The 14415-nt window shown below is 55.0% G+C and overlaps 1 protein-coding gene across 1 annotated transcript; it reads right to left on the bottom strand.

Annotated features, from left to right (window-relative positions):
• Positions 1-9895: 9895 nt before the first annotated feature.
• On the bottom strand, positions 9896-12314 carry FAM110A (family with sequence similarity 110 member A). The gene has a single exon (XM_032766433.2). It carries the CDS (start codon positions 11942-11944, stop codon positions 10856-10858), a length of 1089 nt encoding a protein of 362 aa, XP_032622324.1. The 5' UTR covers positions 11945-12314; the 3' UTR covers positions 9896-10855.
• Between the last annotated feature and the right edge of the window lie 2101 nt (positions 12315-14415).

Here is a 14415-nt window from a genome sequence, read left to right as displayed (position 1 = left end):
ACCCCTAACCTACGTCTGAGTTATTGAAGTCCTCAAATTGTGGTTTGAAGACCTCAAGCTGCAGAGAATCCTCCAGCAAGTGACCCATGCCCCATGCTGCAGAGGAAGGTGAAAAATCTCCAGGGCCTCTGCCAATCTGCCCTGGAGGAAAATTCCATCTGCTGGACAGGCAGCCAGCCTTGATCTGAAGATATCAGAGATGGAGAATCCACCACTTTCCTGGGGAGTTTGTTCCAATGGCTAATCACCTGCCTGGTGAAAACTGTTTGCCTAGTTACTGCTTTGAATTAGTCTGGCTTCAGCTTCCAGCCACTGGGTCTTGTTCTGCCTTCCGGTTAAAGAGCCCTTTGTATTTTCTCCCTGTGCCTCCTTGTGCTTTGAGTATTTGGATAGGGGAAAACCAAACTGAAATCTGGCTCAGGAACGCAGGTTTTTTTCTGAACTAGATAGGGGTATGGGACCAAACCGCAGCTAGACTTGGGGGTCCCGAGTGCTCACAAGAGCTTCAAGCGGCTTCGGAAGATGCTTGATGCATATTCGCTTACCTAGTAAATGGTATTGGTCCCTGTATGGCATTCATCAGCCCTTCGCTGTTCGCTTCCCACTCCTAGCAAACAGGTTTGCTGGCAGCAGTGCTTAGAAAAACAGTGACTGGATCAGGAGCCTGATTTTCAGAGGTGCCAGCCCCTGCAGCTCCCACAAATCACCTAGTGCACGTGTCACGCTTCTCTGTCTCAGCATCTCCGAAGAGAGGATGAACGTCCATACACCGCATGGGCATTAGGGGATTACTAGACAGTGTCCTAGAGGAGGACAGACCCTGAGCTCTACCTGGGCAGTGGCATGGGTGTGCAGCCACTAACACTGCGCCGTGCACGCCCTCACAGCACAGCCCTCCGGGAGTGCAGTGCTGCACTCGGAGAGGAAACAGCCCCGCTGGGGGCTCTCAGCCGTTCCCGCCGGTATTTCGCCTGTCATCACCATCTTACCGCAGCCCGCTTTCCATTCTGCTGGTACGCAAATAGCACTTGGAGTGGCTGAGGGTGAGACACAGCATTAATTAGCACCTGTCAGCACACACTCAGAGCCGCCCCCCAGCACACTGCTGCCCCCCCCCCCCCACTAACATTAGAAACATAAGGCGAGGGAGGTAATATCTTCTACTGGCCCAGCCTCTGTGCGTGGAAGGTACAAGCTCTTCTTCAGGTCTCTGTGTGGCTCAAAATCTTGTGCCTTCCACCCACAGAAGCTGGTCCGATAAGAGGTATTACCTCCCCCACCTTGTCTCTCATATCCTGGCACCAGCACGGTTCCAGCAACCCTGCACTCCCACCAACCAACAAACGTGCAGCGGCCAGAGTCAGAGTAGTTATTCCAGGTTCACACCAGTGCAAATAAGAGTCAAGTCTGAGCAGGGTCAAAGTGTGCAGATGTGTGAGACGCTCTCCGCTAGGCCGGGGCTGAAAGCAGGTCCTTTTCTCCAGGCTGTCTCTCCAACCCACATTTTGGGGGTCAGATGACATGGAATCCCATGCAAACCCCAGCCTTGCAAAGCCACTGAATCCCAGGGCTGGCCATCCAGGGCTGGCTTTAAGCTGATTCCCCGGAATTGGGCCCCGTGCCCGTGCCTAAGAGGGCCCCGCACCTTAGGCATCTTTTTTTTTTTTTTTTTTTTACTCACCTGGCGGCGGAGGGGGGTCCACTTGGGGCTTCGGCTGCAGTTCGGTGGTGGGGGGTGGATCCGCTCCAGGCTTCGTCAGAATTTCGGCAGCGGGGGTCCTTCGGTGCTGCAGAAGACCCGAGCGGACACCGCCCCCCCAGCCGCTGAAGTGCCACCAAAGCCCTGGACCGCCGCTGGTGTTCAAATCGGGCCCCGCCCTTCATAAAGGCGGCCCTGTGCCCATCTCACCTGCCAATGTTCTTAATTTTCTCTGAATACGGTGTTGGTGCCTCAGTGTCCCCATGGCAGTTCTTAAGTATCTGGCAGAGCAAAGGCCAGTGCACCTAAATGCCTGGCACTCCGTCTCCTAGCAGCTGATGGCCTGGGCCCTCCTCTGCAAAGGTGCCAGCTGAAGGTGTTGGAGACACAGAGATCAGGTGACCTCCTGGCCCAGGAAAGGGCTGAGCAGAGAGGAGGGGCTGGAGGGGGTTGTTAGTCTGGAGCTGGCTGGGACGAGGAGTGAAGTGCAGACCTGGGGTCTGGCTCACTGACCCCAGAATGGACCCGGCCGAGGGGTCCGGTTCGCTGTACCTACAAGCTCTGTTTTAGACCGAGTTCCTGTCATCGAATAAACCTCTGTTTTACTGGCTGGCTGAGAGTCACGTCTGACTGCGAAGTGGGGGCGCAGGACCTGTGGCCCCAGGACCCCGCTGGGCGGCTCGCTGTGGGAAGCGCACAGAGGGGCAGAGGATGCTGAATGCTCCAAGGAGAGACCCAGGAGGTGAAGCCGTGTGAGCTTCTGGCCCTGAACAAGTCTGCTCCAAGGGAGAGGAAGCTCCCCAAAGCCCTGACTGGCTTGGTGGGGATCAGTTCCAGAGCATCGCCCGGTGACTCTGTGACACGGGGGTCCTTTGGTGCTGCAGAAGAGCCAGAGCGGCTCTTCACCCCGGCCACCGAAGTGCCGCCAAAGCCCTGGACCGCCGCTGGGTGTTCAAATCATGCCCTGCCCTTCATAAAGCCGGCCCTGTGCCCATCTCACCTGCCCATGCGTGTGCTGAGCATGTTTTAAAAATTGAAGTAGAAATGATCAAAGAAATTGGTTCACAGACATGTGGGCAGAAAATCCCAATGGGTCCAGCTCTGCTACCCTCACGCTGTCTCTAGTTACAGGGCTGTTCTAATGACAAGAAATCTGTGAGCTTCGCTGCCTCTCCCTGCTCCTTGTGGGGCTGGGACCCGGTGGCATGGAGGGCCTTGTACATGCCCACCTACCTCTTGCTGAGCTTGCATCACAAGCCTTCTCCCTCGCAGCCCTGGGACAGCAAATCCAGTGTGGTCTCTCTTTAAAGGCTGGGAGGTACAGGCAGGATATGCAGGTCCCTGCTGTGGACCCATCTGAAGTCGCCCTCCTGCCAGTCCTGGCCACTCCCTTCAGAGGCCCTTCCTCAGCTTTGCTCTTTTGTCCAGAAGGTAGGTTGGCAGCTGCTGGGGAAGGGCAGCCTCAGCCTGCTGTGCATTTCCCTGGGCATGACTAAGGGCCTGCCACTGCGTTTACCCGGCCCTGTCCCTTTAACTGGTGGCGGCCCTTCTGCCTGTGTGTCTTGGCAGCCTGCGCCAGAGGCAGGCACAGCCAGGCCTGCTCTTGCCTGGCCACTCCTCAGATTTCCAGCCAGCGAGTGACTAATGTACAGGGCACGTTCCAGCCAAGGCACCCAGCACCCTTGGGAGAGAGCTACAGCTCCTGCTGTTCCAGGGTGGGGCGATAAGGGCCCCCAGAGAACATCAGCTCCCCTCGCCCCAGCTCCTATGGAAGGAGGCAAAACTTCCCTCCAGGAAGAGAGACTTGGTTCCCATCCCGCCTCGTCCCTCATACCCAGAGTCCACACGCGGACAATCAGGGGACTGATTTCAGGTCAAATGCATAAAGTTGCAGACACTCTGCTACCCCTTCAAAGGCGCATCCATGTTCTCTTCCTTGGTGCCATCCGTCCTCCTCGTCAGGGCTCTTACCCTGGCATCCCCTCCCCTCCTGTTACGGACCTTTCCGATGCTGGCAGAGCCAGCCGCCCTCCCCTTCATGCCGAGGGGTGGGGTCTATCAAAACGTCTGGGCCCCCAAGGAGGGAATAACATAGGTAATGCCTCCTAGCATGAGCCCTGGAGAGCAGGTGTTTCTGCATCCAGCAGGGCAGTAAAGGGCTCAGGGAGATTATCTGCCCAACCCCCAGAGGAAAGCTGTCAGAGGACCGATAGGAAACCAGCTGCTGGCCACTGAGACAGGCAAGGAGGCTGTGCTGATTGGACAACACAGCTCTCCAAGCCACCTGGGAAGGGCTGACATGGACCCAGGCTGCTGGCAGGGGCTGCTTCTGGTTCTAATCCAGACCACTACGATCTTCTAGTCTGTGATGTTCTCCATTGTGTTTCATCCCAATGACTCTGATGATGAGACTCCCCCCGCACCTCTCCCCTTCCTCCCACTCACCAATCTCATGGTTAGGAGACTTCCCATCAGCCCCTTACTTCTAGGGCAACCCTAGACCATTCTTGTCCCTCCATGGACCTTACACCATTCTCCCATCCACGGGGACCTCCCAGCCCTCCTGGAATGGTCCCTTAGAATAGGTGCGAACCATTTATGTCAAACAATCTGTTCCACCTGGCATCTGGCCGTGACGCTAGGAGTACCTTTTGCAGACCCGAAGAGCTCTGTGCAGCTCCAAAGCTCGTCCCGCCCACCAACAGGAGCTGGTGCAATGTTCCCTCCCTACCTTGTCGCTCTAATACCCACTTGCTGTCAGTTAGCCAAGGTGCACCCACCTCTCTTGATCCGGCCTCATAAATCCAGCCCTCAGTCCAGCCTCTGGGTTGTTTCTTTGGCCGATTTCCCTCCAGCGCACTGACACCAGGGTGCAAGGGGAGACGCCTGGTGGGGCTCTATTTTTCTTTTAAGTTCCTGACTTTTGCATCGTCCTTTGCTCGTTGACACTCCAGATTCTGGGGCGTTCTGGCACCTGGCCATTCAGCTGCTGCTTTAGACAAGCCCTAACCCAGATTGCTGCTGCACTCAGCTGTCCCAGAGGCACATGCAAAGTGGCATAGAGAAGAAAGAGCCCTTGTTATTCCGAGACCACTAACCCGGCTGCGCCCTGGTGCTCTGGGTAACCCCCAAGTGCTTGCATTTCAGACCAGCCGCGCTGAGCTCTTTGCTAGAGCTGCACATTTTTGTTTTGTGCCGGCAATTCAGCAGGGTAGGGCCTGAGGCTGCTGTCGCTTAAGCACTCTGCCGTGGCAGGGCAGGGCAGAAGAGACCTCTGAACATGAACCGGTGCCTTCTCCACTTCTTAATCTGTGACATCTCCTCAGGGCCTCCCCAGAATTGCCCCAGGTCAGCCGTAAGTCTGGTTACCTCTTCTCCCCTCGCACTGGAGACTGTGAACAGGGAGAAGGGAAAGCCGGGCTAGCTGCACACCGGCCCCTTTGTGTGGGAGATTAGGAGCTACCGTTAGACAAAGCAGGCGCGTGGAGCTGGGATTTACAATCAGTTTCTAAATAAGGAAAAACCAATCGTCAGGCGCGCTAGCCCCACACATCTGCCCCCCATAAGCTGCCTGATGTGGTCTTTTTACGGATACTCCTGCTGTCACATTGCCCGTAACGGTACCACTAGGCCAACCTTTCTGATCTCCTCCTCTGAACAACAGTGATTCAGACCAGGCAGTGCGGGGCCGAGACGGGGGCAGTAGCCCTGCTGCTTGCAATCTGTCCCTAGACCAGCTTCTGCCTTCCTGCCTAGTCCAAGTGGTGCCTACTCTGCTGTACCAACACTGGGGAGTTTAACAGTGTGTTTCGGAGGTCTCCCGATGCGACAATAAATCCAGAAACAAGGCAGATCTCCATTTGCATAGCCCTGAACCACTCTGTCGAGAGGTATCAAAACCAATCAGGCTAACAAGATTTCATGCAAATCAGCTGCTGGCGGCCTTCCCTTGGATTGCCCCTTCGATGGGGATGCAGGAAGTCTTTTGGTTATTTAATGCAACCCAAATCAATGTTTCCAGCAAACCAGACACCCAAAAGCAACCTGACACTACCTGGAGGAGGAGCCCCTGATCTGTATAAAAATAATATGCCACAGTTAAGCAACAGGAAGAAATACGTGCAATGGACAGCAGGGTCCTTCCACAATAGAGAATTGCTTCATTTCCAGATCAAAGGGCAGTGCGATATCTCTACATAGGGGACAGGCGAGCAGGGCATGCACACACCACATGTCAGTGGGGGGGAATAATCACACACCTCGCTCCGACATAACACATGGTCTCCCAAGGACACTCTATGCTGATTGCTTGTGAGAAGCTCTGACAGCCTTTAGGCCTTGTCTACACAGGAAGGAATGACCAGCTATGCAACACTCTGAGGGTGTGGCTACACTAGCACTTTACAACGCTGCAACTTTCACGCTCAGGGGTGTGAAAAAACACCTCCCTGAGCGCTGCAAGATACAGCATTGTAAAGCCTCAGTGTAATCAGTGCTGCAGCAGAGGATGTGATTTACGTGCAGCGCTGGGAGAGCTCTCTCCCAGCACTGGTGCTCCGACCACACTCACACTTCAAAGCGCTGCTGCGGCAGCGCTTTGAAATTTCAAGTGTAGCCATACCCTTAGTCCAATATTAGAGGGACTTTTTTTTTCTGATTTAGCTAAAAACCCCTTCCCAAGCGTACACACAGCGAGACTGCACTGGCTTAAATTCACACCTTAGCTTATACTGACAAAAGAACTTTTCCCATGTCAACGAGGCCTGAGGCTGAGAGAGAGCCTTTCGTTCATCGCCTGTAGGAACTACAAGTTACAGAAACAGCATGGGATCATGAGTTACCAGCTATGTCCGAATTATGCTTGTTACATGATTTCCTACCAATTCATGTGACTACAAAAAAAGACTGCAATGGCCTTTGACTATGCACCGAGATTGCTCCTTTGAAAGTGGAAAACTTTCTATCCCAGTTCTTAAAGACGGGGGGAGTTGTTTCACAGAAGTATCTTCACTTGGAGGGGAGTTGTTTCACAGAAGGATCTTCTATTGACAAAAAGCCATGATGATGTGACACAAGGGCATCCTAAGAACTATACAGGGACCCAGCCCTAGTAAACCAGAGCTGGCATAGGTCAGGATTGAGGCGCATTGGCAGAACTGTCTGGAGATAATATTTAGCATTTTTCCTCTTCAGGGCACTTCAGAAACTTTAATGAAACTTCCTTAGATGCCTGCCCGTATTGAACACCTTCCCCATTTCCCAGATGGGGAAACTGAGAGAGTGACTTGCCCAGGATCAAAGACAGAGTTGTTGTCAGAGCCAGGCTGAGCTGATGGAAAGTCCCTGGTTGTCTGAGCTGAGCCAGCACTTGCCCTATCAGCACTGATCGGCCTCCCCAGATGTTAATTAGTGACTGTTCCCAAAGTGCTGTAAAAATGCAAAGCACGACTCTGCCTTGGGACATTCCCCAGCTGCAGAGGGAAATCCAGTGCTCATGGATGGGTTGCTTGTTTGGAATCAGAGCACATGGATGCTTCCAGCAGCCTGTACCTCTGGTGGTAGCTAGGAGGCAGTGATGCCCTCACACTAGACTGGTGCCATGCAGTGATTTCTTTCTTTCTAGGACGGTTTAACTTCACCAGAGCAGGATGGGAGCAGGTCTCTCTCTCCTGCTGCACCTGAATCCTTTAAGACCTTTGATTGGTGCAGATTTCAACGATGAAGAGGGAAGCTGTCCAACCATGCAACTTATACCAGCAACACCACAGTTCCCCCAGCTCTGAGACAAGTGCAGAAGCAGATGGCATGACCCACAGGGGCTGCAAGCAGCCTGTGTGCATAACACAGCTCACACGGCAGACAGCCAACAACATCCCCACACTCCCCCAAAACATGCTGCTGCAGATCCACTGCTGACTAGAAGTTGGGCATGCCCTCCAGCTAGCACAGGGCAACACATGCTTTGCCATTAAACACGCACTTAGCAGATTACACATGAAACCTGCTAGCATGCACTGACCTTCTGTGGAGCCCAGCTCCTGAGACACAAGCACCAGCTAACAGCCGGGCAAGAGTAAACTGGAAATGAGACCGTGCCTGTTTCCCATCTCTGTCTCTCCTGGGAGACTGCATGTTCTGCCTGCTCCTTGATTTTCCCTTAAACAAGGGCGTTCCCTTCTCCGAAGCTCCTGTACCTCAGTGGCTGAGACACCCCCCCTTGCAGGCCAGAATCAGCCTGGCACAGCTGCTCAGGGACTGGAATTATGGAGAGCGGCACTTCCGCCCATTCCCCGTGGGCACCGTCCCCCTCCTTAGCTGCACTCCAACTCCTGCAGGTGCCACTGAGTGCAGAGGACGCCTTGATGTCCTGCTGCTGCTTTTTGGGGCTGGGCGGAAACCACTGCTGAGCCGGGTACTGCACAATCTGGAGCACTGGGCCACAGGGAGCAAGGAAGTGCTAGGGTTTGGGTCACACTCTCCACTATGAACAGCACAGAGAACTGAGAAACAGGGAGATTTATTTTACTTTTATTTTATTTTCTCCTTCTGATGGGGACAGGTCCCCATATGCCAGAATGACCCCTGCCTGGGCCACGTATATACCCCCAAGCTCCATTATTTACTCACTTCGATCCCAGCTATAATGAGATCAGCCCAAAAAAGGGGATTATATTTATTCAGAAACCATCCCTCTGCAGGGTGGTCACCCCGCCATAGTTATGGGGTATCAAGCTGGTTTGCGGCCAAGTTCGAAAAAAACAAATATAGAGCATCCGAAGGACATGACTTTAATAAAATCAGTCGGGCTTTTACAGAACAAATGGCGGAAAATACAGTAAAAATGAGACGAGAACAATACAGAATCATCTTCATAAATAACTGGGGTCAGCATTCCCAGAACTCTTAGGCTTTTTTGACTGTGGCAGAGGAAAAGAGGAACAAACACACACACACATAAAAAACACACACACAGCAAGAGCCTTGATGAGCCTACACTGAGGAGGTAGAGTTTTGCCTTTATGGCTAAGCAGCCAAGTCTCTTGCTATTTTCAGCCTTGCTGCCGAACTTTACTGAGCCAGTGCTGGCATGTGGCACTGTCCCTCCCACGCTACTATATTGCCCTGCGCGCTTTCCAGCTGAGGTAGGAGGTTATATTGATCTCCCCCAGGCAGTTCAGAAAGCTCCCGCCAATCTACACTCGCTTCCAAGTAGCTCCACACAGCAGGCAGTTATCCACGAGGAATGTCTCTGCTGGGGCATGAAATCAAGACGCACAACATCATGGGGATGTTTGTGATAAGACTGTTTCCAGTCGAAGGAACTAGCAACCCCCCAAAGAACAGTTTTCCTATTATATGTCACTTACAAGGTTCACTCCTCTTCCCTCTCCCCCCCCAGACACACACAAACAATTCCCCAAGGATCCCCTTTTAATACGCAAGCTGGCAAATGTACACAACTACAGAGAAGCAGCTGCAAAAAGAATGAGTCGGGGAGCAAAACCAACAGCCAGGGCAGCAAGATAAAAGTACAACAGAAAGGGGACGTTAGGGAGGGACAGATCTGTCCCAGCCCCTCCTGAGCCATGGAGCCGCTTGGGCTCCCTGTTCAAAGAGCAGACCCGGCTGTTCTTTCCACGTAATGAAGACGAGTTTGCTACAAATCGCCCCAAGCTCCAGGCCCTCCGCAACCCAGGGATTCTCCTATAAACACTCATTTCCTCCTCCCCACAAAAGAGCTTAACTAATGTGGGTTGGGAGAATTCACTCCCCGGGAAAACTTGTGCAGAGGGGGGCGACGTTCTCTTGGTAACTGAAGCAGAGTGATCAGAGTTTCAGTGTAGAGCAAAACAAAACCAAAATTAAGTTTCATCTGGATCAAGCTGCCTCTTAAAACTGCTTTGTCTGCTCCCTTGCGGGAGCTATTAAAACTGAGCATAAAATACAAAGACTAGATGGTCTGGGGGGTTTCAGAAGACCCCCAAGGTGACCACTTGAGGGAGGGATAGGGTGGCACATTCACCCGGCGAGGACACTTCACGCCGGAGGCATACATGCCTTGCGGAAGCACAGAAGTTGCATGATGTGCCCAACAATGGCTCCTCATTCGAGGCATCACGAGCTGGGCTGACACAAACCAGCTTCTAAGATGCATGAGATGCACTTTGGATGCTACTGTTAACCAGAGCTCTGCTAACACGGGCGACCCAGCTAAGAACATTCCCAGTAATATGGCAGGAAGGGGCAGGCTCTGCACAGCTGGTCCACCCTGCCTGGAATGGAGGGTGCAGTCCAGGATGGGGTAAAAGTCTTAGTACCAGATCCCCTGGGTTTCTGGCAGAGTCTCTGTGGGGGTTATATTTGTGTTGTGCATGCAGGGCTGGAGAAAAGCCCTCCACTGTGACCACCAGACCCTCAGCCGCACTGCAGGAGGCGGGCGTGTGTTGGCTAGGCCATGAGCTGCACAGAGTCCCCTGGGCTCGCCCATGAGGTGTGTACACACGTGTGTTCTTCCAACTGCCTCAAGATAGCGAGGGCGTTTACAGTCCTCTTGGCGCGGTCTCAGTCAACTGATTCCTAGGACAGTGCGGGCAGGTGCCAAAGAGGATCCAGGCAAGCAGGTGCAAGCCAGACCTTTGCCCTCGCACTGGCTCACGGGGGATGATATTCCAGGCTCTTTATTAATAGCTTGCGTATTTACAGGATCAGTTCCTATTAGGATGGAAACCCCTTCCCAGGGCCAGCTCTGCTGACCGAGGCAACATGCAGCCCTGCAGTAACTCCCGAGAATACTGAATGTCCCTACTTGTGCTGCCAGGCTGGCCTCACTCCTCCCCTCAGCCCCTGTGCCAAGGAAACTCGCCCTGTCTCTTTGCTAGGGCCTTGCAACTCTTGAAGTTCTTAGCTTGGTGACGTCTCGTCGCTGCAGGGACCGGATCTCTGAACGCCACGGGCCAGGGGTAGGATAAGGGGCTGGGAGAGGCCAACAGGGGACAGGGACCAGAGTTAAAGGACTCTCTATCAGTGAGACTTCACCATAGGGTGTTTCCCAGCGGGACCAGACTGAGTCATGCAAGAAATTAAAATACCCCCTTGTACATCACACACACACACGAAAAGGCTTTGCTATCAGAGTTTGTGGCATCCATGGAGTCACTATACGTTGGATACCTTTTGGGGCTCTCTGGCTTGCCGTAGTCCATACAGCCACTTGATCACCCTGGCGTTGCGCTCGATGACGGAGATGCCGTAGGGCATGCGCTCCGCATGCCTGTCCTCCAGGGTGGCGGCGCTGTGCTGGGAGCGGGCACACTCCGAGCTGGCGGTGCTGACACTGTGAAACTTGATGGAGACGATGTCCGAGCTGGCCCGGGCAAAGTGCTCCACCCCTATGTCCCTCACCTCCTCGGGGTCCAGCCCGCAGTAGTTGAAGAAGCGTTCCAGGTCGGCCGTGGCCCGGGAGTACCTGTCACTCAGGTCGGACTTGGACCTGTGCAGGAGGATCTGCCGCTTGGCGCTGTCTGTCCGCCTGTCGTGGGGGCTTCTATTTGGTGAGCTAAGGGAACTGGCAGAGGGGATCCTGGCCTTGGCAGGTGAGATGGGCACAGGGGTGACCTGGATGGTTGGGGTCACCCTGTCCCGATGAACCCCGCAGGGCCGAACATCCACTCTGCGCACGGCCACCGTGCTGGAGGGCTTGGATGTGATGGAGCTCTCCGACAGCTTGCTCATGCCATCCGAGGGGCCCTTCCTCCTCTGCATAGCGGGGTGCCCGCCCCACTCTTTGCCTGGGGGCTCCCTTGTCTCTGCTCTCCACTTGTGTTCCCGGGGGCTCTCCGACTTGGGGAAGGGCAGGGGGCTGTCACAGATGTTGATGAGGTTGTTGAGGATCTCTAGGTTCAAGGAGGTCTTTGGCCCACAGGCTTCCACCCTGCGGCCCCCTTGCGGGGTCTTGCGGCTGGGAGTGAGCATGGCTCTCCGGACCCCCGGGGTGAAGAGGGGCTGCTTCAGGAGCGGCTTCACCGGCTCCTGCTTGGTGCTGGCGACCTGCTGGCTCTTCACATACTTGGCTTTGTCCGCCTCCAGCCTCTCTACAGCGCTTGGCTTCCTGGTGCCGGTGGCCGCCTGCCGGCGGAAGTACTCAGGCCCCTTGTTGAGGATCCGGAATGGCATTGCCGAGGTGAAGGGCGCCGTCACCGAAACCCCCTTCATCATGTCCCCAGCCTGGAGGGTTTCCACGGGCATGCTGCTCAGCTGCTGGACGCCCCCCAGCTGCTCCTCCGCACGCCGCCCACTCTGCTCGCCGGCTCCACCGTGCCCTGTGCAGCAGTGTCCATCAAGGGTCACATGCCCCCCATGCCTGGTAGCGAAGATTAAGGCTGAATGTCAGTCCCGAAAGCAAAATCCCTCTGCTCTTCCAGAGGAACCCAGACCGATGAGTCCAAGGGGCCGGCAGCGTGGTGGGGTCTGCCCCGGGTTCACACTCCACTCGCTGCAAAGAAGGGAACAGAGATCAGTACACAGCTGAGAGCGGGCAGGAGCGGGTGGTTTCCCTGCCGAATGCTGCTGCCTCCTGCTTCTGCCAGCTCAGCCAGACAAAGGCACTGGCAGGCCTGCCGTCTTCGCCAGGAGGCGGGGGAGACCGGCTGGGCTTCCTATTTCAAGGCACAGGCCCCACCCCCTTCCAGCCAGGTCTCTCCCTCCAGCCAATTGACAGAGGCAGAGACACTTCAAATAGAAACCTCCACCAATCAAGGGAGAGCAGCTCTAGACAACTCCTTGAATGAAAAGAGGGGACAGAAGGAGGGGAGCAAGCAGTTACAGTCTGGCCTCCTGCCTCCCTCCCTCCTGCCATGATCAGCCCCTTCTCCTCCATGGTCCTCAGCCAGGCTTCCCCCGCCCACCCCACCATCATCTGCCCATATGAGATGCCCAGCTGGCCCCCTATGCCCTGCCCCTTGGTCTGCTGGGATGCCTCATGCAGTCCCCCCACCCTCCCCGGGGAGCTGCCCACACACTACAGCCATCTGCACGAAGGAGACTGACATGGTGTCAGTGGGGGATGTGAAATAACATCCCATTGAAACAGGGAGGGCTAAACACCCAGCATCCAGATCATCCGAAGTGCAAGATCTCCCCCACAGCTCAGTGGGTGAGACAGAGCCCTAGAGAACAGAAAGGGCCCTTGCCTAGACAGCTCCTTAAACCGGCCCAGGATCTGCAGAGGCATCTCTCACCTCCCAAGCAGAGACTGGGATCACGCTGAGGTCGAATCTCTGCCCCAAGAGACCAGACGCCCTCCCTTGCTGACGGGTTGGGCAGCCCCTCGGGAGGCGGGGGAGTTCTTCGCTCCTCTCTCCCCAGCATGTCCCAGCCTGGCTCTACGGGACGCGTGGTGGAAGCATCGCATGCTCTCCAAAGGGGACTGCTACACTTAGCCTGATGGCCAGGCCGGGCTGGCCCATCTGCAGCCACAAGTATGAGAGAACGGTACTGCAGAGGGGGAGTCCATGACTTGGCACTGCCACCTGGGAATCTCTACAGGAAGCCTCTCCTCTCCTCCCCACGCTGTCACAATGATCAGGCCTCAGTCTGGGAAAGGGGGCCGCAGGGAGGAGCTGCTGTCTGCTAATGATAAGCACACATGTGCCAGGCAAGGAAACACAGCCCTGAGACAGTCATGTGCCCCCCGTGAAGAGGGGCAGCCAGAGGAGAGCTAATGTCAAGGGAGCCCACCCACACTTTTGGGGATCTTGCTGTGAACACATGCTGAGCACCCAGAGGCCTCCGGGGTCCACTCAGTGAGAGTCACTCTCAGCGCGCCCTTTGGGGAGAGTTGCTGTGGTGAATTCTTGCATGCCTGGACACGCAGGCAGCAGAGGCTGAAGTTGCGGAGGCCAGAGGTGGCTGGAATTTAGGGTGAGAGGATGTAAAGAAGGAGCTAGGCGAAGGACTCTTGTTACTTTGCACAGAACCCAGGAGGAGTGGCCCTGAGAAAGCTCAGAGCTCCACAGACACAGATGTACAGAGCTCCCCGCACTCACATGAATAGCACTCACTCCAACACAGTGCTCCGTAAACTGGAGGCTTTTCTTTTCACTGCCCTCCGCTCCTTAATCCTAGTCGAAGGGGCATTTTAAACAGCTTACAACTGCTCCTGTCTCTCACTAGCCACAGGGATTAGCAACGGGCAAAGCTCAGAGGCTCAGCGATTCGCACGGGAAATGCACCGGGAGGTCAAGCTGCTCATCGGAATATCTTGGGGCTGGGAAAACCTTGGCAAGGCAGCCTCGCTCCCGGCCCCTCAGCACATCCGGTCCCAGCCAAAGCGCAGGAGAACACGACTTGCCAGGGAACTCTTCCAGAGCTCAGAAAGGAGATGTGGATTTAGCTCTGGAGCGGGGTTCAGAAAGGCACTCGTTTTTTACCCATGTCTGTTGCCCATTCTGGCAGGTGACTGTTGGGGACTGGGAGCCAGGAGCTCTGTGTTCTGCTGCAGACACTCCCCCCATGTGACCTCAGTCTAGTCACTTCACCTCCCTCTGCCTCCATCTGCACCACGGGGATAACAGACAAATGCATCTTCGCTTATCTGCAATTTCCTGGTTCATACATCAGTGACAATGGATCTGCGGCCTGCTTGAAGCTTGGCCTCGAACCAGAGCTGGCAGTCACCAGCAAAAGGGGAATGCCTCTGCCCCGAACAGCCTGACAGC

Source organism: Chelonoidis abingdonii, chromosome 14, assembly GCF_003597395.2.
Source record: "Chelonoidis abingdonii isolate Lonesome George chromosome 14, CheloAbing_2.0, whole genome shotgun sequence".
Lineage (NCBI taxonomy): Eukaryota > Metazoa > Chordata > Testudines > Testudinidae > Chelonoidis > Chelonoidis abingdonii.
This window is presented reverse-complemented; position numbering and strand designations above follow the sequence as displayed.

Excerpts from the sequence above, each read along its gene's own strand:
- FAM110A (XM_032766433.2), bottom strand. The coding sequence starts at position 11,944 with ATGCCCGTGGAAACCCTCCAGGCTGGGGACATGATGAAGGGGGTTTCG.